The sequence below is a fragment of the Lissotriton vulgaris genome, chromosome 3_1 (genome assembly GCF_964263255.1).
Source record: "Lissotriton vulgaris chromosome 3_1, aLisVul1.2, whole genome shotgun sequence".
In the NCBI taxonomy this organism is placed as follows: Eukaryota; Metazoa; Chordata; class Amphibia; order Caudata; family Salamandridae; genus Lissotriton; species Lissotriton vulgaris.
Window position 1 is genome coordinate 871,465,339 of NC_141689.1, and position 26,876 is coordinate 871,492,214.

General features: G+C 42.4%; 1 protein-coding gene across 1 annotated transcript in view; it reads right to left on the bottom strand.

Annotated features, from left to right (window-relative positions):
• Nucleotides 1–26,876, bottom strand: part of DAPK1 (death associated protein kinase 1) — a 633,429-nt gene that overhangs the window by 200,744 nt on the left and 405,809 nt on the right. The window contains exons 13-14 of the mRNA XM_086961193.1: nucleotides 20,322–20,420; nucleotides 19,570–19,668 (exon numbers count right to left, since the gene is read on the bottom strand). Of these exons, the coding sequence (XP_086817319.1) occupies nucleotides 19,570–19,668; nucleotides 20,322–20,420 (198 nt within the window). The remainder of the gene's footprint in view (nucleotides 1–19,569; nucleotides 19,669–20,321; nucleotides 20,421–26,876) is intronic.

The window sequence follows — 26,876 nt, forward strand, 5'->3', positions numbered from 1 at the left end:
ACCACAACACCTGCCGCACAGAAGTGTCTTATCTAAAGTTATGTATTTTGTATTATAATATTTTGCAATACTGGCAGAAGTGGAATTAGATAGATTGAATTGGTTTTGTCTCATTGTGTTAATAGGAAGATTTGTATTGCTCATATTTGTGAAGTTGCCAATAGCAACAAAGTCACTTCCAATATATCTGTTAGCACATGGAGTAAATAGCCCTTGCAAGCATGCAGAAAGGTTCAACACCCCCTCTACCAGCACAGTTAGCACCCCAGATTAATTGTGTTTGCAACATTTGACCTCATCGCCCTCCTCTGATGGAAGTAATAATGCAATAATAAGAAATAGTGCCCAAGCATCTAGACAGCATCCTGCTCACGATTCTCTGCACAGTATGAGATACAGTCAGATGACAACAATAGGTAGACAGAAGACTAAGGCACTGTTACATGACTCATACACTCCCCATGCAGGGAGAACAGATAGATTTTCTAACCTAGGCAGATACGACCACAGACTATAGAACACCTCCTGCAGGATACACAAACTAATGTCAGATTATTGAGGCCACTGTCTCTAAAGTGTTTATACATAGAACAGGAAGGGACAACCCCTTCACCTCACTGATGCATGTGGTCATCACTGACACATGCAGAATGGAAGTGAAGGCAACAAGGCTATTTCAGATGACTGTTCATGATATGGCCCATAGTGTAGTTTTTTGCAGCATCAATGGGTTTATGATAGCAGATTCTATGTTAGACTAACATTGCTCCGTCCCCCACACCCTGCATTGCCCATAACAGATTAGAACGGCGCTGTTGTTATTCGCAAAAAGTTACGCCCATGGCAAAATTAAGTGCCCGAGGTTAGTTAAGGTGTAAAGAAGCGCTCTTAGGGTAACATAGGGCAGACTAGGATTATAAAATAAGATAGACAGGTTGTCCACTTAGGGTGTATAAAATAAAAATGTCCAAAAGCATGAACTGATTTCAAACTAAAAGACACCTCTTCTCTCTTTTCTAGAATGGCATGTTACCTGTGGGGCAACACTCAAATTGAAAACAGCAATTTCTCGGACAATAAACATGGCATCTCTGACCGAATTGACTTTTTCTGGGCCTACAGAGAATGGCTCTATCTCCAACAGCCCTAACGAAGAAGCAGCCTGAGCTCACTAGGACATTGCACCAAGTCTCCATGATGGTTCCACCAGCAAATATCTCCCACATCGATGCCCATCTCTGGCTCTGTTATCTGGCTCCACGGACAATGGCAGTGTGCTGAGTTCTAAGGGTGGACAGTGTTCAAAGACCCACCAAAGGAGGTTTGCCGGTTGAGCAGAGTCCAGTTCTTTTCCCTTTACCATCATTGTGATGCTCCAGACTAAGGCTGAAGGACTCTGGCTTCGAAATACCAAGATGAGAGTATGCCTTTGGATAAGGAGTGAGCTGTACATTACTAACAACGAAGAACATGGCTCAACTGACCAATGCCATCAACAACTTGAACAAGATAGAAAAGAAATGGATTGCTGGAGGAGATGCCATAGTAGAGAGCCACAGATTTGTTGAACTTTGACTGGATACCTTTGTGGCAGTCCTAAAAAGTTTTTTTTTTTTGGCTGTTTCTTTTTGTGTTGCATCCCGCAGATGAGTGTCATTGTAGGAAAAGAAAGTTAGCACCAAGATAGTAGGGACAAACTACATTAGCATAGGGATTTACAGATAGCTGAGTATGAGGACAAAGATCGTGTTCATAGGGATGGGACTGGAATACGAATGGAGATGAGCGAGTTAGCAGCACCTAGCACCCACTATGGAATACAAATAGCTCCTTCACTTCTCCCAGGTAGAGACTGTCTGAGTAAGAGCCCAACAGCAGCCCAATATGAACGCCTGCTTAATGAGCAAGATGCAGAGTATGCGAAAATACTCATTAGGGCAAATGAAGACAAAGCCAACGAAATAGATTAACAACAAGTTAGCTTTAAGTGTTATGTTAAAGACATGCCCTGGATTCCGCCACTGGCTGAAGGGTCACAGAGATACTCAGTTAAAAGAGTGTTAATAGAATGAACAAGAGGAGGGAGATGATAAAGGGGCCCTTTTTATCGACCCTGGTAGCCTGAAGGCCCTACATGGCCCTGCTAGAGTAAATCTGAAAATATGCTTGAAATCCCACAATTTTTGCTTTGTATAATCAGCAAATGGGATCCCACAGATTCCCTGAATTTCAGGTTTATGGGCCCAAGCGAAAGGCCAAAGGTCACACCTTATGTTAGCAAAATCCACTGGGCCTAAATCATTTTTAAAACGTGCCTTTCTGGTGTGCTGAACACAGCGAGGTAACTTGAGCAACTCTGGAAAAGTACAGTAGCCTTTCACAAGCGCCATTTCATGACACCCCACACTCGCACGTACACAAAGTCGGCTGGTACAGGATGGCACATCTTGCTACATTGTTTTTGAAAAAATAACTTGCTGCAATGGAAACCGCAATATCTTGTGACAGCACACGTCTCAAGTTCCGCTCTCCCATATACTTCTAGAAAGATGTTCGTGACCAAGATGAATAATTGTTTATACATTGTGGTCCAACATGGTCATTTGTTGTATGTCTTGCGGTCCAGAATGGCCCACAACCCTGTCACCCATCAGACCATTTCCGTGTTCCGAGACATAATGTCCTGAGACATGGTGTCCTGGAACAAGCGGTAAGCCACCTGCGTCAGAAAAGGCGTCAGAACAGTGTTAGTTCTGCATTTTTCAGGTATATTAGACTCATCCCGTCAAATCTGAAGCCAGAGCTCTGCTGATGCGACCTTTGCATGCAAGCTCTCCGGCTAGCCGATTGTCTGACTTGGGACTTCAAATCCTCTCTCTCAGGTGGTAGACTTCCTAAGCCAGATAATACTTTTGTCTTTTTATATCTCTGTCCGTGCTCTGTATTTTCCATTCACACCCAATGTTTTGCATTTTTAGGTTCCCTTAAACTATTAGGCCGTGCTGGGATAGTCTCCATAGTTAAGGTGCTTCTAGGCACTAGACTTTATAGAGTGTTCTGCTTTCCCCAACTAAGTTCAATTGTGCCTTTTGAAAGATCCCAGTCCTTTTGCACCTTGGATCTCTTTAGAATGTTAAACTTGCTTGGGTAATTCTCTTCAGAAAAGCACCTTTGTAGGCGCTATGTTTTCTTAGAATGTATTCTGAGCCTTTTTTAATCGCCTACTGATTTCAATTAAACCGTTTTACAGGTCCTCATTTCAGCCTGTTTTCTAGGCTCTAGCACATAATAAATGTGAACTTGCGTTTTGTTTTAACCCTGACAGATTAAAGTCAGACTTTCAAACGTTTCATTGCTCAGGCTGATCAAATAATAAATGCATTTTCTGATGTACTTAAGACTAACAAATAAAATGCCACTTCAAATGTGATCTTTGTCATCTCATATCATTGTTCCTTGTTCCTCAGTGAAGTGTGCGTCAGTGACCTGTGACCACGGCTCAAGACCACAGCGGGGTTGGTTTGTGGCTTGTGACCCCACCCTAAAGGGGCTTCCTTTCTCCCTCTCTCATGGGCATTGGCTGTGGCTCATTGAGATCTACTGCTGGGTATGCATAAAAGAAAAGTGAAGTCCCCTCAGTAAGCTAAAGAATACATTCAATAAAAGAACATGTCAAGTAAAAGGTACAGAACTAAGGTAGGCCTCCAGAGCAAAAGAAGTAGAGACCACCTTAGCAAAACCAATATGAGGTAAAAGGTAAATGGGGCGGACCAGAATGTTGCTGTGTTAGAGGACAAACTGAAGAGCCTGACCAGCAGGGTTTTGTGGGGTAGAGGGATGATATAGACAATGGGAGGAACCAGGGGTTCGCTGGAAACAGAAAACAACTGCCTTAAAGAGTGGGAAAATAATTTTGCAGAATTTTCGCACATAAATAAGCTGCATGGAGAGCAATGTTTATTGCCCAACAATGGTGACAAAGATCAGGATCCTAGAAGCAGGGCCATATGACAGAATGATGAACTGCAAAGTCTAATGCAGTATTTTCTGGAGAAAAAAAAAACAGTGGCCCAACAATGTGGTCCAATGCAGACTAAATGCCAATGTTAATGAATAGAGATTTCTGACTCCTTGGAAGAGGCAAGATAGAACACAAGGCCGAGAATTGAAGAAAGTCATATCAAAGTATTCGAGACACTGCATGCAGAAAAAGGAGAAACTACCTGAATATCTAAAACCGGAAGGATAGAGAACGTGTTAAAAAAGCTTACTTCTGTCCCTAAACTAGGAACGAAAGGAGGGAACTAAAAGAAATCAATAACTCCTAAAGGGAGCTGCATGTGAAAACTGCTGTGTTGGAACTGTAGGGTCAAAAACTAAGAGAAGATGTTCATTTTTACGGATATGAAGCTTGCTGCACATTTATATGGGGGCTATCTGAGCTTGAAGGACTTCCTGCTGATCTTTTATGCTGAACAATTCAAGTGATTGAGACTTTCTGTCGATGTTAGTTTGTAAGAGTGTAACACATTACAGTCTAGAAAAGTTAATAGGAGTCCGTCATTTTCCATTGTGTACTTGTTCCCCATTTCACTCCAATAGATGGGGTCTAGGTATGGAAAAGGAGGAGGGTTTCCGCTTCTTGAATGGATGAAAAAAAAAGGTTTCTCGCTCCGTTTACCTCCCCCTACACGGAAGTGACAATCTATTGATTAGATGGAAAGATAAAGCATGCTTGTTTCATCGCTTGAAGAATTAATTTCTTGTAAGTATACTGCAGTTTGAGATAGTAATTCTACTACTTTAACAAAAAGATATGAAAAGACAGGAACATTTTAGCCTTAGTCTAATGCTGTTGTGGTGGATTACCTGTTCCGGTGGATGGCCAGCAATTGACAAGCAGACCACCTATGTAGCTGGGATAAAGTCTGTGGAGTTTACAGACAATGCCTGACAAGGAGCAGACTGAGGTGGTGGTTGTTTGTGTGGACGAAGGCCAAGAATAAGAAGAACTGATCATGAGAAAGGTTGGGGTTTTGGGGTGCCAAGGAGATCCACTCAGTTAAAATAAACAAAACTAATGTGGATCATGTATAACCATAAATAAACAACTCAGTGGCATGTAGGGTAATATGGGGCAAGCAGCGGGACGGTAGAAGGGAAATATCAGAAGATAAAGGAGAGATATAGGGAGTGAAAGAGGGCAGAATACGGAGAGAGAGAGCAAGAGCAAAGACAAAACAGAGAGAAAGTATATGTGCATTACAAAATCTGGTTTACTCACACAACTCTGCACTTCCTTTAGTCCTTTTCAGAATTACACAAGTAAATATGAGGGGGGGGCTGGAATGAATCAGAGAGTTGAGGGGCACATAGAGACAGAAAGAGGAAAGGCCAGGGTGGTGGAAATATAGAAATGAGAGAAACTGCAGTCTACTTTGTCCGTTTCACTACATGCTTTAGGTCTGGAGGCCATTTTGGTAATTTCAGCCTCACAGCACTCCTCTCGAAATAGACCCCAGTGCAGGGTGATAGGTTAACAGGGATGAATCCAAGCATGTATTCCATCTCTTTGATGTTTGTTGCAGTCAATGCACTAAAGTATACCTACGCTAACGTCACATGTGTTACGAATATATATATCATCTACCTCACAGCGGTTGTACTTTAACTGTTTATATATATGTTAACCCTTTTCCTCTCTTATGTTAAGCGCTCTGATACCCACGGGTCTTGTTCGCACTATACAAAACTTTATAATAAATAAATAAATAAATAAATAGGTGTGGGCCCAGTGCTCCCTGTACCATAAACCCCAAGCTAACTCTCACTTATGAGGCCTACGCGGACCAAAAATCATCATAGATTGATTTGTGTTTCCATGTAGCAGGCGTCTGGCCAGGCAAATGGAGCGGTACTTACACTGATTTAAATATGGCTGAACTGTCTAGAGTTACACAATGGGTGAAAAAAGATGGAGCTGAATGTGGCCCAAGCAAGTTTGGGAAAGTGATGAGGAGAAAGAAGAGAGGTGCAAGTACAGATCACAAATGCTGTCTAGTTTGTCAGTTTCTTTATCCTGAATAATGCTGTACATCAAAAGAAAATGCTGGTAGCAAGTCAGTGTAAGGAAGATATGTGGCCTATGGAATACAAGGAATCAGAAGGCATGAGCTATAATTAAGAAAGACAGGACCTCTTAGTCAACAATTTTCCCTACTCTTAAAAAAATGCATTCTGCTATCGTGCCCACAATATCTCTCAGTGCACAACGCAGAGTTTTCACCTTCATATGCATGGGTTGAAAGGTTACATAAGCAACACAAACACAAAGTAGCTGAAAACACATTAGAAATAAAGAATTTCAAATTCAGAATATTGGCCTAAGATTAAACAAAAATCATGAGGCTATAAATCTTGCAATTATCTGCTTTTGGTATGAAGTGTGGTGGTGTTGGGCTAAGATATTACAATTTAATTTTCTGCAAAGAAGGTTTGAGCCATGGGTTGTGCTGAGTGACTCCTCCCTTAGTCCACAATGCACATTGGCACGGACTTCACCCTAGATTGTTTTCCACTCAGCGAATGAGAGCTGAAAGTGGAGTGTAGAGTAACACTACTGTGATGTGATATCTACATTGTAAATTGTTAAAAGTGAGAAAGGTAAACGGGTCATCACTGCCATCTTCTGGGGAGGAGGGGGCGGGGGCACATGTGAATTTACAGCACTACATGCTACGAACTGATGGTTACAGGCTAAGTAATATTTCCATTCATAGCATGTTTGGCTGAATACGCTTGCATTGACTGTATAGCAATTATCTTCTAAGTGGTGCCTAGTGGCCAGATGATGCAGATGTTGGGAGCATGCAGATGTGTGGAACAATGTTCGTAACAGTTTGGCCAACCACAGCCTGTTGAAAGGCTAATATGTCCACACAGACGTTCTTTGTCAAGGCGTGTGGCATGGACCAGGCAGGTGACTTGCAGAAGTCTGCTAAAGGAACGTTACATAAGAAAGCCATGTTAGCCCCCTTTCTGAGTGTAGAGTGTGCCCTGGGAGGTATAGTGAGGAACATGTTTAGCTTTGGCAAAGCAAGTCTCAATACATTTGATACTCAATTTTTCAATGCCTGCCTTGGAAATGGGGTTACTGTAATAGGGTTTAGCAAAAGCTACACAAAAATGGTTAGTGTTGCAGGTGGAGTTAGTTATGTCAGTACAGTATACAAGAGGCCACTTGATGTTTTAAGCACTTTCTGCTACCAAATCCCGTTGTGGAAAGAAAATAGGCAAGCTCAGTAGTCTGGATGATGTGGAATGGCAAGATTAACCTGGGTAAACAACATATTGGATTAGTTAGACGGTCCATGTGCGCGTGAATGAATGGTTCTTGAGTAGTGAGTGCGTGCAACTCACTGAAATGTCCGAGTGAGGCTATGGCTACTGAAAACACTTTACAGGATAGAAAATGTAGGCTGAAAGAAAGAAGGGGTTTAAATGGGGGTCTGATAAATCTTGTGAGAACTATGTTAAGGTTCCACATAGGTCTGTGGAAGTTCTTGGGGATATTACCCTTTTAGGCCTACCACGACCACCTTAAGTACAGGAATTTCGAAGAGGGATTTGTGTTCCCTATTTTGCATGTATGCTGCGACAGCGGCTAGGTGAAGACGTATGGAGGTACGTGCTCTTCTGTAGACGAAGAGAAGTAGATGATGTCTTGAATACTGACCTTAAAAGGGTCATGTCTAAGACCTCCGGTACTGGGTTGGTAGGTTGAGCTATTTCCGGTCTGGGTTCCTGATTTGGCACTTGGCAGTGTTGCCGCAGGAGAAGGTCTGGCCTGATCGTTATAGCTTTTCATGGGGACTGATGGACATGTCCACGTTCGACTGCGAGCCAGGGCTGTGTGACCCAGGATGGAGCGTCTATGATGCGGGTCATGGACACCTGCCTATCTTCCTCACCACGTACGGAATTAGTGGGAGAGAAGGAAAGGCAAATAATTCTGAGCAGATTCTCCACAGTGCATTGAGAATGGACTGTGGATGTGGATACTTGAAGTGAAGTTTGGGCATTCTGAGTTTTCTGGGATGGCGAACATCTTGATGGCTGGGGTTCTGCACCTCTGGAACTACACTCATGGACTTCTTGATGTGGCCAGCTTAGCACATTCGCCAAGTTTGCGCCCAGCCCAGCACGAGCTCTGTTAACAGTTGTATCATGTTGCAGATTACCCAGTGTCAGATGTACTGTGCTAGTGCAGGCAGTTGGTGGTAAAAAGTTCTCCCTGGCTTCTGCATGTAGTACATGCTTGTCGTCGTCGTATGTCTTTTATGGGTACTACTTTGCCCTGAACCAAACATATATATCAATAAATCAAAATACATAACACAATTAAAATGTACATTAAATTATGTGTGTTAAAAGTTACAGGTTGCAGCAGTACCATAAACATTCAGTTAGGGTGTATAGAATCTAAGTCGGTGAGCAATTTAAAGGATAATGGAAAAACAGACGTGAGACAGTCTCTAAAGTGCCGTCGTGCTTCACCCAGAACCATGGTATGATGATTCTCGTGTCTAAAAATAAAGATTTTACTAAATGACAATCTATGGGTCATAAATACACAGGGTATGCAGAGTAGGTACGTTATGCAATGCATGGGATGATGAAAGAGGCACAGGCTATAATCTCTTAAGTGCTGTTGCAGATGGCCACTAGCCGTGTTTTAATACTTGCTCATAGTTAATTACATTTTTTAATAAATGACAGCTAAGCTGTGAGTAAGTTGGGTCGAGAAATTTTAAAATTGCAGTTCTACCAGAACAAATGCCTCTTGCGTTGAATAAGCTCTTCAGCAGTTTGCAACGGTCTAGACTTAGGGCTGGGTAGATGTATACTAAATGAATAAAATCCTGTGTTGGTGATTCACAAAGGCTACGTGACACTGGCCAGTAGTTCTAGATAGTTGGTGTGTTTGGCCCTGATGGGGCGGTCATGTTAGCGCGATGTGCACCCACCTGGTGACTGATGTCTTGGTGGTGATGGTCACCTGCGGAAGTGGGTTAAAAGACAGCCAGCCGCATAACAGATTTTTGCTTTTCCACCATTGCAGAGAGTGTTGAGTGCTGGGCTTTATTAACACTAGATCTTCCAAATGACAACTTGTAGCAATTGCCTAAAGAGGTACTCAGAGTATGTGCCTATGCTGTCTAGCGTGTGGCGCAACACATAAGCTCCTGAGCATGATGAGGTCTTGCATACGTTTTTACCTTGAGTGGATAAATGAACTTGAAAAGAGGCAGCAGCTGCTGAAATGCCATTACCCTATGCTGGTTGGGACACACTTTCCTTGTGACAGCGTTTAACACTGAGCCCAAGAAGGGCTGATCTGCTAAGATTGGAGGTAGAATTTCTTTGTATTTATGGTGAACCCTCTGCTTTGAAGTTGGGACACCACTGCCAGAATGTGCATTAGGCATCGTTGCCTGCCGCTGCTCTTGATCAGCTAATCGTCTAAGTAAGGAAAGACATGAATGCCGCCTCAGCGGAGATGCAGGCACTTCATGAACACCCTGTGAGCTCTTAATTGCTAGTGTTGTCCACTTATCACGAAAATAATGTATTAGTGATGGGCAGGATGGATGGAAACCACAACCTCACCCTTTGGTTATCCAACACCGCCGACACCTTAGCACCACTGAAAAAACGTCAACACAAACTTGGCAACAAGAAGGCCGCATGGTTCAACGATGATCTCAAGAAGTCCAAGAAACTGTGCCGCTCCCTTGAAAAGGCCTGGAAAAAAGACCCATCCACCAGCAACAAGGACGCCTTCAAAAGCGCCACCCGTACTCACCACCAACTGATTTGAAAAGCCAAGAAAACAGCATTCAAGGATCGACTTGACAACAACGCCCACAACAGCAAGGAACTTTTCAACATCGTCAAGGAATTTTCCAACCCCTCGGCCAACTCCAATGACATCACCCCCTCTCAAACCCTCTGCGACTCCCTAGCCTCTTTTTTCCACAACAAGATTGCTGACATCCACAACAGCTTTGACAACCAACCCGGAAGCCAACCCACCCTACCATCTGCTGACCATCTTCCCCCCGTAAAAACCCTTAACGACTGGAACCCAATCTCCACTGAGGACACCATCCGCCTGATGAATTCCATCCACTCTGGATCCCCCACAGACCCATGCCCTCACCACATCTTCAACAAAGCAGACTCCGTCATAGCTCCGCACCTCCGAGACGTCATCAACTGCTCCTTCAACTCCGCTACCTTCCCAGAAGACTGGAAACACGCTGAACTCACCGCCCTTCTGAAAAAACCAACAGCAGACCCCACCGAACTCAAAAACTACCGCCCCATCTCACTTCTTCCATTCCCGGCCAAAGTCATCGAGAAAGCCGTGAACAACCAGCTCGCCGCCTTCCTCGAAGCCAACAAATCACTCGACCCCTCACAATCTGGCTTCCGAGCCAAACACAGCACTGAGACCGCCCTCATCGCAGCAACAGACGACATTCGAACTCTACTGGACAATGGAGACACTGTCGCCCTCATCCTCCTCGACCTCTCTGCAGCCTTCGACACAGTCTGCCACAGCACCCTTTTACAACGCCTCAGAAACATCGGAATCCAAGGAAAAGCACTGGAATGGATCACCTCGTTCCTCACCGGAAGAACCCAGAGAGTCCGCCTCCCACCATACAAGTCCGAGGCCTCTGAAATCATCTGCGGCGTACCACAAGGATCCTCACTCAGTCCCACCCTCTTCAACGTATACATGAGCCCCCTTGCGGCCATCGCCCGCCAACACAACCTCAACATCATCTCTTACGCGGACGACACCCAACTGATCCTTTCTCTCACCAAGGACCCCAGCACCGCCAAAACTAACCTACACGAAGGAATGAAAGAAGTCGCCGAATGGATGAAACAAAGCCGTCTGAAACTGAACTCAGACAAAACAGAAGTCCTCATCTTAGGCACATCCCCCTCTGCATGGGACGACTCCTGGTGGCCGGAAGCCCTTGGAAAAGCACCCATCCCGACAGACCACGCACGGAACCTTGGCGTCATCCTGGATTCTTCACTCTCAATGAACAGACAAGTCAGCGCCGTATCCTCTTCCTGCTTTAACATTCTTCGCATGCTCAGAAAAACATTTCGCTGGATCCCCTCCGAAACAAGGAAAACAGTCACCCACGCTCTAGTCACGAGCCGACTGGACTACGGAAACACCCTCTACGCAGGTACCACCGCTAAACTCCAGAAGAAACTACAACGAATCCAAAACGCCTCAGCCAGGCTCATATTAGACATCCCACGCAACGAACACATCTCTGGTCACCTTAAAGACCTCCACTGGCTACCCGTCAATAAGAGGATCACTTTCCGACTGCTTACCCACGCACACAAATCACTCTACGACATCGGACCAGATTGCCTCAACTCTCGACTGTCCTTCTACACCCCCTCCCGCCAACTTCGCTCTTCCAGCCAAGCCCTCGCCACTGTACCTCGCATCAACAAGACCACCATGGGAGGCAGATCCTTTTCATACCTGGCTGCCAAAACATGGAACTCACTCCCCGCCTACCTTCGCCTCACCCAGAATCACCTAGCGTTCAGAAAGCAGCTTAAAACGTGGATATTTGACAAATAATCCTCCTCCCCTTCCTAAGCGCCTTGAAACCCTCTGGGTATGTAGTGCGCTATACAAATTTTATGACTTGACTTGTCGCAGAAGGAGTTGATGTACTGCAAGGATGCCCTCTGAAAGTGCTAAAGCAAGAAGCACCAACCTCGGGACTAGATTGGGCTGGAGATATCCGTTCTTCTTTGGAAGTAGAGCGAGTACATGCCTTTGCCTTGTTGGTGTGGTTGCATGACCTGCATTGTACCCTTTTGGATCAGTACTTGAACCGCCTCTTCCAGAAGTCTGAAGTGATCTTGACTGAGGATGTGGCAACAAGGTGCTATGTTTAGGGGAGAGGGATGTGGAATTCTAGGAACAGTCCTGCTGAGCTACTGTTAAAACCCATTGTTCTCAGGTGATTTCCTCACAATGGGCATGGAAATCCTATAGACCCGCGCCAACAGATATTGTTTGAAATGGGAGGTGCTTGGTGGGGAGAGAGCCTGCTAGTCAGTGTTTGGAGGTGGAGGCTTTTTTACCACACCCACCTCTGGCCCTTCATTTGTTGTAACCACCTCTTGCATATCCTCTGACTTCCTGCGACTCCTGAAAGGCCTGCTGTTGGTGCTGGGAGGCAAAGGTTGCTTCTTTCTGCCCTGCTTGGAGCTCGACACCTGTCTCCAGGAGCAGCAGTGCTTTGTGTCGGTGTTGGCATGTTTAATCGCATGGGTTTTCACACACTGACTGTGCTGTGCTTCAGTTATGCTCATGTCCTTGAGACTTCTTTGTTTGAGGCCCGGTTGAATGTCCTGCTTGTTTCGACACAGAGTAATGCCCTGTCTTGCTCTACCCTTCCAGAGGAACTGGAGGACAGCATCTCAGTGATGGGCAGTGGTTGGGTACCGGTATCCCATAAGGGCCTGTTGAATCATCTTCAATATTGTTCCCCAAAAATGTTGGCGACCTCAGTGGAGGAATGCTGTTGCATCTCTGGATGTGCCCAGCATTCATCCCTTTAATACCTCAAGGTCTTCTTGCATAGAAAGTCAAGTCAAAACTCGCAGGAGGTCTTGTTGGTGTTGAGGAAGTGGAAGCAGTTGCAGACGACGTGCTGGTCCAGCCAAGGATATTTTGGGTTCACCCTTGACATCACTGGAAGGGTGTGTGTTCCTTTAACCCCTTCCTGTATTCATTCTCCACAACAAGCTTGGAAGGAACTGGAAAATGCCTCTATTTGGCGAAGACAGTAGGGCACCGAAGCAGAACAGTTTTGGTTTATAGAGAAGGTCAAGCAGTTTGTCCGAGGGAGAAACGCTGGGTAGGTGCTAGCCACACAATAATAGTTAACCTAGTGCTTGGTTTTAAAGAGAATAGTGGGGAGGCCCAAGAATCTGTGAGGATATGTGTTGGTCTCAGAGCTGCTGCTGGACACATCCGAACCAGATGGCAGAAAAAATACAATCAAGGGTGGAGTTGGCACCCACGTGCATTGTGGACTAAGGGAAGAGTCCCAGCATATCCTGTGACTTGAAGATGCTACGAAGAAAAACAAGTTGCAATGGCCATGCCCAGAACTAGATTGCAGGAGTAGCCATAGCATATTCCTAGCATTGGGTAGGTCTATTGAAGAGACCAGGCAGAACAAAATAATACATGGTTTTAAATGTATAATTCTGGCAGTGTGATGTTGATTGACAGATATATATGCAGCTGAATCCTTACACCCTAACACTGGCCTGGTACCATTCCAGATAGCTGTGGAAGAGATGAAAAAGCAAACGGAAAATGTTGACATACATACATGGAAAGAACATTCTCTGTAGAATATCATTTGACTTCTGGGTTGCTGCTAATAGGATGTTTACATGTGTGGCCCCCTGGTAAGTTAACAGTAATTTTATTAAGGTCTAGGTCAGAATGCCCAGAGTCAACCCAATCAATGCTCAGTCTAGAAAGCGTACCTGTGATAAACATCACCACTATGATTGTATTAAACTTTAAAGGTTCGGAGAGTCCTTCCATAATGGAGGGAACCTTTCAGTTGGAAACCATGATTTGGCCCTGAAACAACGAGCATACAGAATATAGTGCCGGGTCTGGTGGCTTAGTGGACTAATGCATCCATTGCAGGGGCCTGTGTTCGACCACATGGCCACAGGTTCAACTCCCGGTGGGTCCACTCAGCCTTTCATCCATTTGAAGTCGATAAAATGAATACCATTGAGTTGGGTAACAATAAACATCTGGTATTCAGCGCCAAGATACCTCTGGGTAAACGTGCACTTTACAAATGCACATGTTATGTTATGTAGCAGCTTAACAGTCTACTGCGTTTGGCTAAATTGTGGAAATAACAAATGCTCCAGGGTAATGACATGATCACTATTTGCATGAAGGCAAGCCTTTTCTGAGCAAAAGAGAAATTAAATAATTTCGGATGACGTACAACCCTAGCTTGTGAATAAGCTCTATGGTCTGTGTTGATGCTTGAAGAACCAGCTCCTAGAAGCCAATGTGTATTTTGTATTTATTTTGATGTTTATACAGCACTAGCACACCACCATTTGCCAACATCTGCGCCTGAAGAACACCAGAGAAGAGGTAGTGGGGGTTATCTTAAGTGATAGTACTTGGAGTGAAGCTGGTGTGGACAGGATATTATTTATTTAAAAACAACAGGGTTGATGCATTAGTTTGTGGTGTGTTGTTGGACAATGAGGGTAGGAGTAGTTAAAAGAAGTGCGTGGAGAAACAGGAATGCTGTTAGCAGGAGTCAAACACAGCAGAAATCCAACCATACAGAGATAATCTCTCTGTGCATGTATATCACAGCCCGAAGTCATGGGTTTGGAAAGGCCAGTCATGGAAGTTTCCTGAGAATTCAACAGGTGGTCTGCACCCTCATGGCTGCACAAGACTTTGAATTCGATCCTGGCTTTCACTGGTAGAAAACAGAGTACTTTTACAGTGGATAAAATGTGTTTCGGCTTCTTCCAGTTGAGAGCCAACCTTAATGACTGAATTTTGTATTTGCTGTAACTTAGATAGACCCCTGTAGATAACATTTTAGTATTACACATGGGCTATATTTAACGATCAGGCTCTATCTTCACTTTGGAGGAGCGGTAAACCATTGTGCAGCAGGGATAATCCATTTTATCTGAGCTTTTACAAGAGTGGCGATGAAAGGCTTGAATCAAAGATTATTTGTTGGATCCTTTTTTTTTTTTTTTTTTTTTTTTTAAATATATTTTATTTTATTTTTCAAAAAAAAGCACACATTTCAAAAAAAAAAGAAAAGAATACAACATTTTGCTCATACATTTGTTCGTCTTGCAATATGGCCAGATAAATTTTAAATTGAAACTATTTAACCGCTAAAGGGGGAGGCCAAAACAACATATTTCATATATCAAATTATATAACAAACATAATCATAAAACATCAACAAAATAAATCAACCTATTCCTGTTCTCCATTTCTCCAAAGGTCCCCAAATCTTAATACCTCGCGCTCTCCCACTCTTACCCTTCCTTGCATATATGTATTTCTCTAAATTATGTATGGCGATGAGATTTGATAACCATGTTTGCAGGGTCGGGGGACTCTTATCTAACCATACCCTGGCTAGCATTAATCTAAAGACAGCCGCTGCCATAAACAAAAACATTGCATCCCCTGGATCCGAATATTCATTTTCTACGTCCACGCCCAGCATGATTAAGCCTACAGAAAAAGTTAACCTGATCTTTAATGAATTGGTTAGAAAATTTTCGACATCCTTAATTAATGTGTATAATTGGGGACATGTAGCAAACATGTGGACAATATCTGCCTCAGTGGAATTGCATCTGGGGCACGTAGTACCCTCAGTGCCCCCCCACTTCGCGATCCTGGCTGGGGTGTGGTATAGCGAAAATAGCGTTTTGTAGTGTTGGGATTGCAAGGGGGCGGAGCATAGGATAGACCGACCTAGCTCCAGTGAATCGTTAAATGAATCAGGTGTAGCCTCAATCCTTTCCCCCCATTTGGCCCTATGTTTATCTAGATCATCCGGTCTATTTTTTGCCAATGCAGCATATATTAGCCTAATGGAATATTCCTCCCCCGTAGTTAGCCCTTCCATCAGCTCTGTTGGATGAAAGCCCAATGGCCCTCCTTGTTTATTCCTAAGGAAGCTCCTGATCTGAAGATACTTAAAAAAGTCCCTTCTGTTTATTTTATATGTTTTAATCAATTCCTCAAATTGTATTATACCCTCTGTGTTAACTAGATCCCCGATTTGATGTATCCCTTTGCCCTCCCATTCCGCCATTAATGAATCAGAAAAGATTTCTTCAGGGAAGGATTTGTTTTTATAGACTCTGGTGTACCTATTGAATCTGCCCATGCCAGTCTTTTTTTAAAAAAATGCTCCAGATTTTAAGTGCTGCCCTTAGAGTCTTGTATGTCTGCCTTCTAAGATACCCCAAATCCGTATAGTACAGGAATCCGTTGACAGTATTTTGTCCTAATATCATTGTATAGGTTTCAATTGACATATTAATGGGTTTTGACACCCCACCACCCCCTCCAATTAATCCCTGCATGTACTGGAGTGCAGCAGCCAAAAAGTACAATCTAAAATCTGGTGCACCCCACCCCCCTCTGTCCCTTGGCAGGGAGATAAATTTATAAGCCCTACGAGTTTTTCCTCTTGCCCAGATAAACCTGTTAGCCAGACTTTCCAACCTATTAAACCATTTGTTCTCAAAAATCAGGGGTATTGACCTAAATAAATACAAAAATTTAGGCAGGACCATCATTTTCAACACATTTGTGGATCCGACCAAAGAAAGATGTAAATTTCTTATCCTTTCCAGGTCTTTTTTAACCTTCATAAGCAGTGGTTCCATGTTGTGCTCAACTAGTTCCTCCAATTTTACCGATACATCAATCCCTAGATAAGTTGCATTGCTAACCACCCTACTATCTAGACTTGATGCAAACCTGTTCAGAATAATCTGGGTTTTAGTTTTATTCAGGCTGTACCCTGAAATCCTTCCAAATTCGTGCACTTCTGCCTCTACTCCAACCATAGCCATATCCGGATTTGGAGTCAATATAGCCACGTCGTCAGCATAGGCAAGGATTTTCACTGTGCAGCCATTGAATGACATAGGTTGAATAACACGGTTTCCCTCTAGTTTACGTAATAATGGCTCTATATACAGAGCAAACAATAGTGGAGAAGACGGGCAACCCTGACGAGTCCCCCGTTGTACATGTACTAGATCCGAGTGCCCTCCGTTTACTCTAATTTTAACCACTGGGTCTCTGTATAAAGCTTGCATAGCTCGTATGTAGCCTGAGCCAATACCGCACCACTTCATAGCTTCCCATAGATAATCCCAGGCGACCCTGTCAAAGGCCTTCTCGGCGTCTAAAAACAGTGCTGAAATAGGGTCGCCTGTGACATCTGCAACATCGATCATAGTGATCAGTGTCCTAATATGCTGAGTGGTACCCTTCCCGGGTATAAAACCATGCTGTGATGGGCTCACCAAATGTTCGATACAACCTGCCAGTCTCTTTGCCAACATCTTAGAATAAACCTTGCTATCTGAATTCATCAATGTGATGGGTCTATAGGATCCAGGAAGGGTTGCGGGCTTCCCTTTTTTAACAATAACAATTAAATCTGCCCCACGCCAAGAATCTGGTGATAGCCCTCCTTGTTGTACATATACCATAACTTCAAACATATAAATCAGCAGACAGTCACGGAATACTTTATAATATTCAACCGGAATTTGATCAGGTCCGGCTGCCTTTCCTGATGGTAGGCTATTTAATGCATCTATAAATTCCTCCAGACCTAAGGTAGAGTCTAGCATTTCACCTTCTTCTTTTGTGACAGAGGGTGAGCGCACGCCTCCAAGATACTTCCTAACTTCCTCTATGTCCTCTGTGCTACCCTGTGTATACAATTTTTCATAAAATCCTCTAAAAACCTCTCTTATCTCATCTGAGCCTGTAACAGTGACACCCGCTGAATCTAGTATCTCTTTTATTTCTGCATCCGCCCTTTGTTGCCTAACTTTAACCGCAAGTATATGGCCCACCTTCTCACTACATTCATATAATTCTTCTTTCTTAGCCAAGTATTTTTCAGCAGACCTTTTCGAGAGACTTTCTACCGCGTCCGCCTTTAGTGCTACTATTGTTAATAATATATTTTCCAAGCTGGACTTAGATCTTACTGCAGCAACTAGTTTTCCTTCTTCTATGATCAGCTTTTGCCGGACAGTTTCATTCCTTAACCTCTCTTTCTTACGACTAGTCAACACATAGCTTAATGTTTCTCCTCTGATGCCTGTTGGATCCTTTTTAGTTGGATTTCAATTTAGCTGGTTCCTAGAACTAGGGGTATGGGGAATATTTCTCTCAGTCAGACAAGGCAATTTAGTCTTGGTGGAATGAAGGCATTGAACACTTTCAATCAGCCACCCCCAGATGTTGGTAAGATATTCCGTACGTTTAGTGTTTGCTGTATGGATTCATCTTCAAAACAGAGGAGGGTCAGTGAGTTGTCAGACTTCTTCCGAAATTGCTGCTGAATTGCTGCTGAATGATTAATTATGCCTATGGATACATACACACGTTGAAGAGCAGAGCCACATAATAATGAACTCCACTGGCACCAACATTCCACCACCCTTGTGGTGAATGTGCAGGAACCTTTTTCTGATTAGTTGCCTCCAGTTTCTGAGGAATTGTGCATCCAGTTCAGTCCACTCTCCATTCTTAATATGAATTTGTTAAAGACCATTTCATTGTTTTAGTAAGTGTGCTATTAGTGGAACACACAGGGTAAATCAACAAATGTCTTGAACAGTTACACATTTTTGGATAGACCATGAAATATCTGTGAATTAATTAATACTGATCTAAATGTGAGATAAATATGTATTATGTGAGGTTATTTTATTTTAGGTTTTATAGTTCAAGTGACACAAAAAAATTATTTGTACAATAAAATTTACAAAGAAGAACCTCATGCTTAGTTTGAGCATTATCGACATATCTGAAAATTTGATGAACCAATTCCTTTGAATCTGCACATTCTAACAAGTGTGTCTCAGCCACTCTGCCTCTAAATTATCAGCCAGCGGTCACACTGAAATGGGAACACAGTACATTTTGTGGCATAGCGTTCATAATCAGGATGGTCCTGCTCAATCATCTTAGGAAAACAACATTTATTTGTGCTGATGACTTAAAGAATATCAAAATTTATTTTTCAAAAAAGATGTTAAATGAAACATGAAGGGACTACATACAATGCCATTCAGATGAAATAAAGTTAAATCAGACTAAAATAAAAATATTTTTGTATTTTATACTATTTATTAATCTGCTCGTCTTTTGTTTTATGATTGTATTAATGTACTTTTATGGCCCGAGTTGGCGGAAATTAAATTATCGAATCGGAATCAAAAAAAGTAAAATAAGTACAAATGAAAGAACTAGTGACAAAGTAAAAATAGGAAAGGCCAAAGAACTCAAAACGTCTAAAAGAATACTTCAAGAGAGGTGGATAGCTCTTAAGCAATAACGAGTGCTTAAAGGTCATATTCTAATGACAGAAAACAGCAACTAGTTACTGGGGGTTGTAATGTTCATTATGTGAATATTAAAGTTTTCAACTTTCATCCTTACAAAAATTAAAAAATCATTAATCTGTACTATAAGGTGCCATTGAGAAAGACTGAAAAAATAACTCAAACAAAAGCATTTTAATTATATTTGCATGTTGTATAAAGCCTTCCAAACATACATATGCCCATTAGGAACGAGCACATCCACAAAATAAACAGTGCATCGAATATTGCCACTTTTAACGTGTGAAACTATTTAATACTTACTTTATCTTTAACATCTAGAGGGCATTTACAGCTGTGAAGAAACTTCAGAGTCTCAACATGGCCATGTCGTGAGGCCCAATAGATGGCATTCGATCCAGCCTACAAACAGACAATGGACGAACACACATGGCAAAACAACATGGTTAAATATCTTCAAGCTTCTTAAGTTAACTAAGTTCACTGACACTCCAAAGAAAGTTAAATGTTTTAATAGGTACTGTATTAGCAATTACAATAGAGGCATAAGGGGAATGAGACCTGTGGGAGCCTCACTTAAAACAATGAAGTGGTTCAGAGCTAATAATGGCTTGTATAGACCTTCTGCTATGACATTCCAATGTTTGTGTTTCTGCCTTTTCAATTTAGAACATTCTACCCTCAGTTAGTGGAATTATATAATGGTCTTTCTGTCTCAGGCTATATTGGTTGTTGAAGGCGCTCTCAATCAATTTATAGGCCCGAGTTGCAGGACGTTTAACAACCCGTACATCCCTCGGCAGCGGGCTATAAGGCTATGGTAAAATACCCAACATTGCATAGCAAACTTGTCAAGGGCAACATACTCTTTACACATGGGAGCAACTTCGAACTATATAGATGGAAAATAATATATTAATCGAAATACGCGAGTGGATCTACAATAGTGTTCAATCCAAATTGTCGGCATTGTGCCAAATAGTAGTGATCTACAAGGTCACCTTTTCCTAGGACACTGACAAAATACTTCAATTTTTATGAAGTCCTCCACCAACCTTATCCTGTATATCGATGCGTGAACCTCTCTTCATGAGTAACTCTATCATTTGAATATTTCCACAACCAGCTGCAATCAACAGGGGTGGTGTGCCATGCTGAAAAAAACAGGAAAGAATGGCAAGTTAATGTCCCATAGAATTAATAATACATATAAGGAAATCAACCTCTGAAGTAATTGGTGTGATAGAAAAAGAATTCAAAATAAATTTGAAATACTGTCAAGAATATGGCAGTCGTGGTACTACACAAACATTTTATACATATATATATACACTTTTCAATAAATTCATGTATTTTGGGGAATACAGAGTTCCTAATATTATAAGTAAAAGAGACAGAAGAATGACAGATGGAGTGCAGAACATTGTTTAATTATAAACCACATACTGAGAACAGGATACAACATCAACAGCATCTTTAGGTAAAATCTATATTCACGGGAAGCATCTGAATTCTATTTTATTTGTTGCTCTTCTTATATTTGTTAGAGGTAGCCAAAAAAGTGGAGGTCCAGACCAACTTAATTCAGATTAGTGTGAGGTTGCGTGCATACAGAGATAACCTACTGGAGAAGGCCATTTTGGCCACAGAACTAGTTGACTGTCTAACAGAAATGATGCGAGAATCTTGGGGTTCATTTTTCATTTTAGTTCCCTCATCATAAGTAACTCCTCAGATTTCGACATTTCCTTCTATGTAAAAACAATTTGAAATACTACTTCTATGTCCTACTGCACTTGGTCAAAGAGCAGAAGTGACAGCCCTAGTTGGATCCTGTCCAGATTGACATATGGAAATTTACCAATTTTGCATAACTCTCTCAGCTACAGATCATACACAACACTGAGGCTCGGCTAATATTAGGCATGCACGAGTACGCCTGCTACCTCTATCACATATCCTACATTTATCAGTTTCTGCTAGGATTGCCTCCAAAGCAAATTATATGGTACATTATTCTTAAGGTAAAGCTTAAGTATAAAGTGTTGGGGTACCATGTGTTCTGAGCTTTAAGGTCAGATGAAAAAACACAAATGAGAGAACCACGACTCAAGATGATGATGAGGACTACAACTGTGGGCTTCTCCTATCATCTTTACATAGACAACATCTACATTTCCTTCTCCTTCCTATTTAGCATTGGATGGCCATACAGTTGTTTAGGATCACTCATTTTGAACTCCACCAAAATGGAAGTTTTATTTCCCTCGTCTATGGCACCCCACACTTTTCCTCCTCGTATGTACCCACCCCTCTGTCTGACACAATTCCATTCCTCACATCTTGCTGCATTTAACTTCATTAGCCAGAAACCCATGTGTCTTAGACATCCCAACTATGAGGATGGGGACCATCATCACTAACACAACACTGCAGCACGGCTATAGTTACATAATGTAGCAAGATGTGCAGAATGATACAATTTAAAACTGTTAACTCACTGGTCTTCAGTGGACTGGATTACTGCATTAGTCTTCCCGTTGCCCTCCTCATATACTCCTACAATCTCTGGACAAGGTTCTAAACGTGCACAACTTCTTAGCGGGTTGTGCTCTAGCTACCCCATGCATAACCATCTCCGATTCCACTCTCCATAGCTCTGCAACCTAGGAATGGAAGATGTCAGGCCCAAGGACGTTCAGTCGATTTTATAGTTCAGGAAACTCTGCCCAGGACCTCCGTGAGTCAGACACAGGAAGTGCAGCAACTTACATTGGGCTCCTCAAGTGGTTCCTGCACTGCACAATCTCAGATGTTTCACCAGAATAAAATGTAGTATTGCTAACTCTGGAATCCATTGCCTACCCAAACACACAGGGTCTCTTTTGCAGACTTAACAGCCTTGGAAATGCTCTAACTCATTCCTGCGACACTTCCACTTTTCTTACAATGGTGTATCCTGCTTGCTTATTCAATCAGACATGGAGGCATTATGGACTCAATCAAGTGTTACAGCAGAAGACAACAAGAGAAGAGAAAGTACAAAAATGTGAACTCTAAGATTTGATGACCAGTGCTCTACCTTGCCTACACAGATGCAGCAATTCAATCTATTCAACTGAATAGAACTCAATACAGTAGGCTTCTCTCTGCATTTCCCCCTCTGTCACTCCAGGAAGAAATGCACAGTAGTACAAGCGGGGATGCCTCTGCAGCCACATTGATCTCCTATGTCTTAAGAAATTGGTAAGTAGAGCAAAACTCAGGTTCAACAGTCAAATGTTTGAATCACGTTCTTGATTCCTCATTGAAAAAACACATCAATTTTGTATTGAGCCTAAGGGCTGCTTACTATTCAGTGCAATACATCAATTTTCTACACATGAGCATGACTTATTTAAAAGTTTCCTGAAAAACAGGTTGTTTAGTTCTCCTTGCAGCAAAAGTGTCCAAATCATGGATCAGGTGTAAAGTGGCTGAGCGAAGATCCTGGCTGGAATAAAATGGGTGCTAAAAGTCTTTTCATGGCCTCTTATCCGCCCCCCCCCCCCCCCATGCCACTATCCAGTTCAAGGACCAGAATTGAGCATCCAAGACAGTGTTCTTTTTCAATGCAGTGCCATCCAACCACACTCCAACTTATCTCGTGGCTTCACTTACAAAGTAACAATCAGCAAGAGCACACCAACATGCACACAGCAAACACATACATATAGAAACTAGTCTTTAAGTGTATTCTGTAGTCTACCTGGGAGAAACTACTTAGGCTCCAACCATCAATAATCTACAATGTTCGCAAAGCAGGTGGGCTGCAACATCTACCCACTGCCTACGACCACCCCCTTTGCTTGACCCAGTATAGTATTCTTCAATAGATTCACCACCAAACACTAAATCCGTTATAAAAAGGCAATTCTATAAACAACGCTCATTCGGCACCAGCACCATACACAAGAGAAGCCAGCACCTCAAATGCACACTTTCAACTCTTTCTCACTGAACACACCTCAGCATAAATCCACTTCTGGTTACTTTTCCCTTTACAGTCTAGTCCCCTGCAAATCTACATATCTTCCCTGAGCCACACAGAATACTTAAGTTCCACAGCCTTGTCTGTCAAACCATTCCACCCAAAACCCACAGCAAAAACATCATCCTTATTGGAGACCTCTCTAAACAAAAAAAGCTTAGGCTTCAAAGGAAATCTACCCCAGCCTCTTATATGAAAGCCATCACCACGAAACAGACCACTATATCTGCTCATCTCAGTGAATAAGCCAATCCACAGATTTCCATTCCGCAGTGCTATCCGCACCCAGACCGTCCTCAGTATGAGCTCCAAGATGTGGCAAAAACTGCATATTAGGCTGACACCACCGAAGCACTGGATGAATTCACCAAACTTCACACACGATCCATTGCCTACCATGATCACAAGACTAACAAATTCATAGCCAAGCCCAGACCACACCTTTAACCCCTTCGATGCGGCCGCTTTTTTTCCCGTGTGCGGCCGCCGGCCGAACACGGGCGGGCCATGACGAACCCCAGCCGTCATCAGCACACGAGCACCGTAGTGCATGACGGCTGGGGTTCGTCACCAGCATGGAAGGGGTTAAACAGGGAGGCATAGGCATACCAGATTGCTCCTACAAACGCTTCTTGCACAAACCTGTCCAAGTGTATTAGTTTGCTGTTCTTCGTGTGTTACTGTCCCATTGTGTAGCTGTATGTGCAAACATATCAGCTTGCTGTGTGCGCCCTAGTACCTATAATTGTATTTGGAAGTATGGGAATACCAAGTTAGGGGCATTGTCCCTACAGTCATTCTGATGTGGTATCCGGCATTCAGGAAGTAATGTCTGGTCACCCCTTTGGAAACTGCCGGTCAAAAAGAACAGCCGAAAGAGTGAACCCCCTTCTCAGGTAAAATGCTATGTGTATGTCACTCACTCCATCACTAGAAAGGCACAATAAGTTGAACCCTCTTTCGCTATCTCAGCAAGGTTTGCTTTGTCTGCTTGTTTTTTACTTATTATTTGTATTCATCTTTTTATGTTCAAATATCACACAGTAGCTGTTGTCTTAGGGATCCTACAAGTGTCTCTTTTAGGTGAAAAATCTATCCCACACTTCTTGCTTCTTTAATCTTCTCCTTCATGCAGACACCTCTCAGCTCTTCGCCTCTTTTACTCTGTGATACTACTGGCAACAGTTTCTTCAGTCTAGGACCGAATGTACTCCCACTTTCTTCATCATAAGCCTGATAAAATCAAAGTGCTGTTAGTTCTCTTTTCCACGCCCTATATTTGGCTTAAGCCAGTTTCTAGTACTTTTCTCACTGTCTCCTGCTATGACGTCCGACTTTAATCTGTCCATCACCTTTGACTACTTTCAATGCCCGGTAACATTCTCTCTGTTGTTATTTCATACAGATTACATCTGCCTCATTAGCCTTTTCTCCAACTCTCACCCTTATTCTTGTTGTTGTACACCCTCCTCACTTCCAGGTCCTGCTTCATTTTATTTTCATCATCTCTGGCTCCTCCTTTTCCCTTTACTTTTCACTGCTCATAGCCATCCTTCTCTTCAAGGTCTTCAGCAGCTCTACTTTCACCCTGGCCTAGTCTTTTCATCTCTCTCTCTCTCTCTCTCTCTCTCTCTCTCGCGTTCACAATTCTTCATGTGTGGCAGTCGGTCTTCGTAGCAATAATCTATGTTTAAGGCTATAGGCAGACCAGTCCAATGTTTATTTTCTCCTCTAGTACCAGGGCCTGGTATTCTTTTAGTTTTCTGGCCACTTCCAATCGACAGACCAGTTTTTCCTCCCATTTACTTCTCAAGCAACAGGCTTATTTAGTATCCATTCCCACCCAAAGCTGCCTTCCCGCTTACTCCGTCAATAAGTACCTGAGGTTCTTCGCTCAATGAATCTCAATAATGATGACACTTTCGCGGTCACAGTTCCTATGTGCATTGCCTTAATTTGAACCAAATTATTTAAAACAGTTCTTTGGCGAGGTCACTTTATAAATTCAAAAAATGTAATTGAGTAGACGTTTATTTTACTAAGCAAATAATGAAAAACTTACAATGTCTGGAGATACACAAGTATAAGCCTTCTCCACATAGAAGCAAAAGAAAGCTTCACTTAAGTCTGGAACAGTTTATTGTGCGAATATGTTCAACTATCAGCTGGACACAATCAGAATTAGTTACATTTCTTACTTGTAAGATGGACAAAGGTAATGATAGAGGAAGAGAGGAAAGGCAAAATGTGCACTAAAAAAAGTTATAAAGATTTGATAATTAAATTGGAAAACTGCATTCCTTAAGAATTAAGTCTGGCAGTGAAGTAACAAAGGCTGGAACTTTCTGCTACTGCTCAGGTAGCCCTTTGTCGGAAGCAGTCCGATCAATGACCTTCGCACTTGCAGGTTAACCTTCACGGTGTAGAACATTGGTATGGCAGGGTTTTCAAAAGATTACACTGCTTTCCAAAATCTAGCTCATCCTTTTCTTTTACAGCTACTGATTCCAGATATTATTTCCCATTTGGCACCAAAAGTAATTGTTCCTTCCGCTCTTAATAATTTACAACCGTCACTGAACCAGCCAAGAATAGAAAGTGTTATAAATTCTGCTCAAGGGAAACATTTTTGCAGTTCTTCTTTCTTAACGAGCTGACACTTGCCAAATTGGGTACAACTTCAATGTGACTTTAACATTCGCATTCCTAGGGGAACAGACTTTAAAAGAGATTGGCCCGTATACAGGATGTGCACTTGGGCACCAAATGCACATTAAAGCCCACACCAGTGAATTTCAGCTAAAATACATTTTTCTAGTCAAAACTTGGCACAACCATACGTTTTATTTCCACTATTTTTTTTCAGTAATCCTGGAAAGAGTAATAATTAATTAGTGCACTTTAGCCCATGTTTATGCCAAAAATCAAAATTGAACGCGAATTGCGCACCCGGTGAATACCGAACTCTGCGCTATTGATATTTAGCGGGTGTTCAAATTGCACGCAGAATGGTGCAGCCCATGGCATGAAGAACCATAGTATGTTTTTTACAGTCCTTGTACTTGTGATTTGGATCTTGAAAACCACTTATTCTCTGCAGGTGCCAACATATCAATGATTGATGCAAGACCGACCTTCATCTCTCTTGAATTCAAAAGCCCTAGCAATAATGTAAATATTTAATTGAGCTGGGGGACCTATTTTTGATGCCTTTGTCAAAAGTAATTTCTTTTCTGTTTTCTAATGCCTCAGAAGGAATTTTATTCAAGGCAGAACATGTTCTGACATTAATTGCAGATAGGTGGCCACAGTTTTAAGGCCGGTGCTTCTATCATATTGGACATCGACTTTATCGTTCGACCCAGGTATTAGAGTAGACTCTAAAATAGTGATCAGAAGCTCTTCAGATGAAAACGTAGCTTTGAAAGTCTCACCAACTACATGAGTTTTAGGGTTTTACATTTAAAGGCAACCCACCAACTCTAAATCTAAATATTCTGTTGCATCCCACTGTTTGCATCTTTAAAGCAAAGGTTAAAATCACCCAGCAGAAGAAACTTCAAAACCGTATAAAGTATTG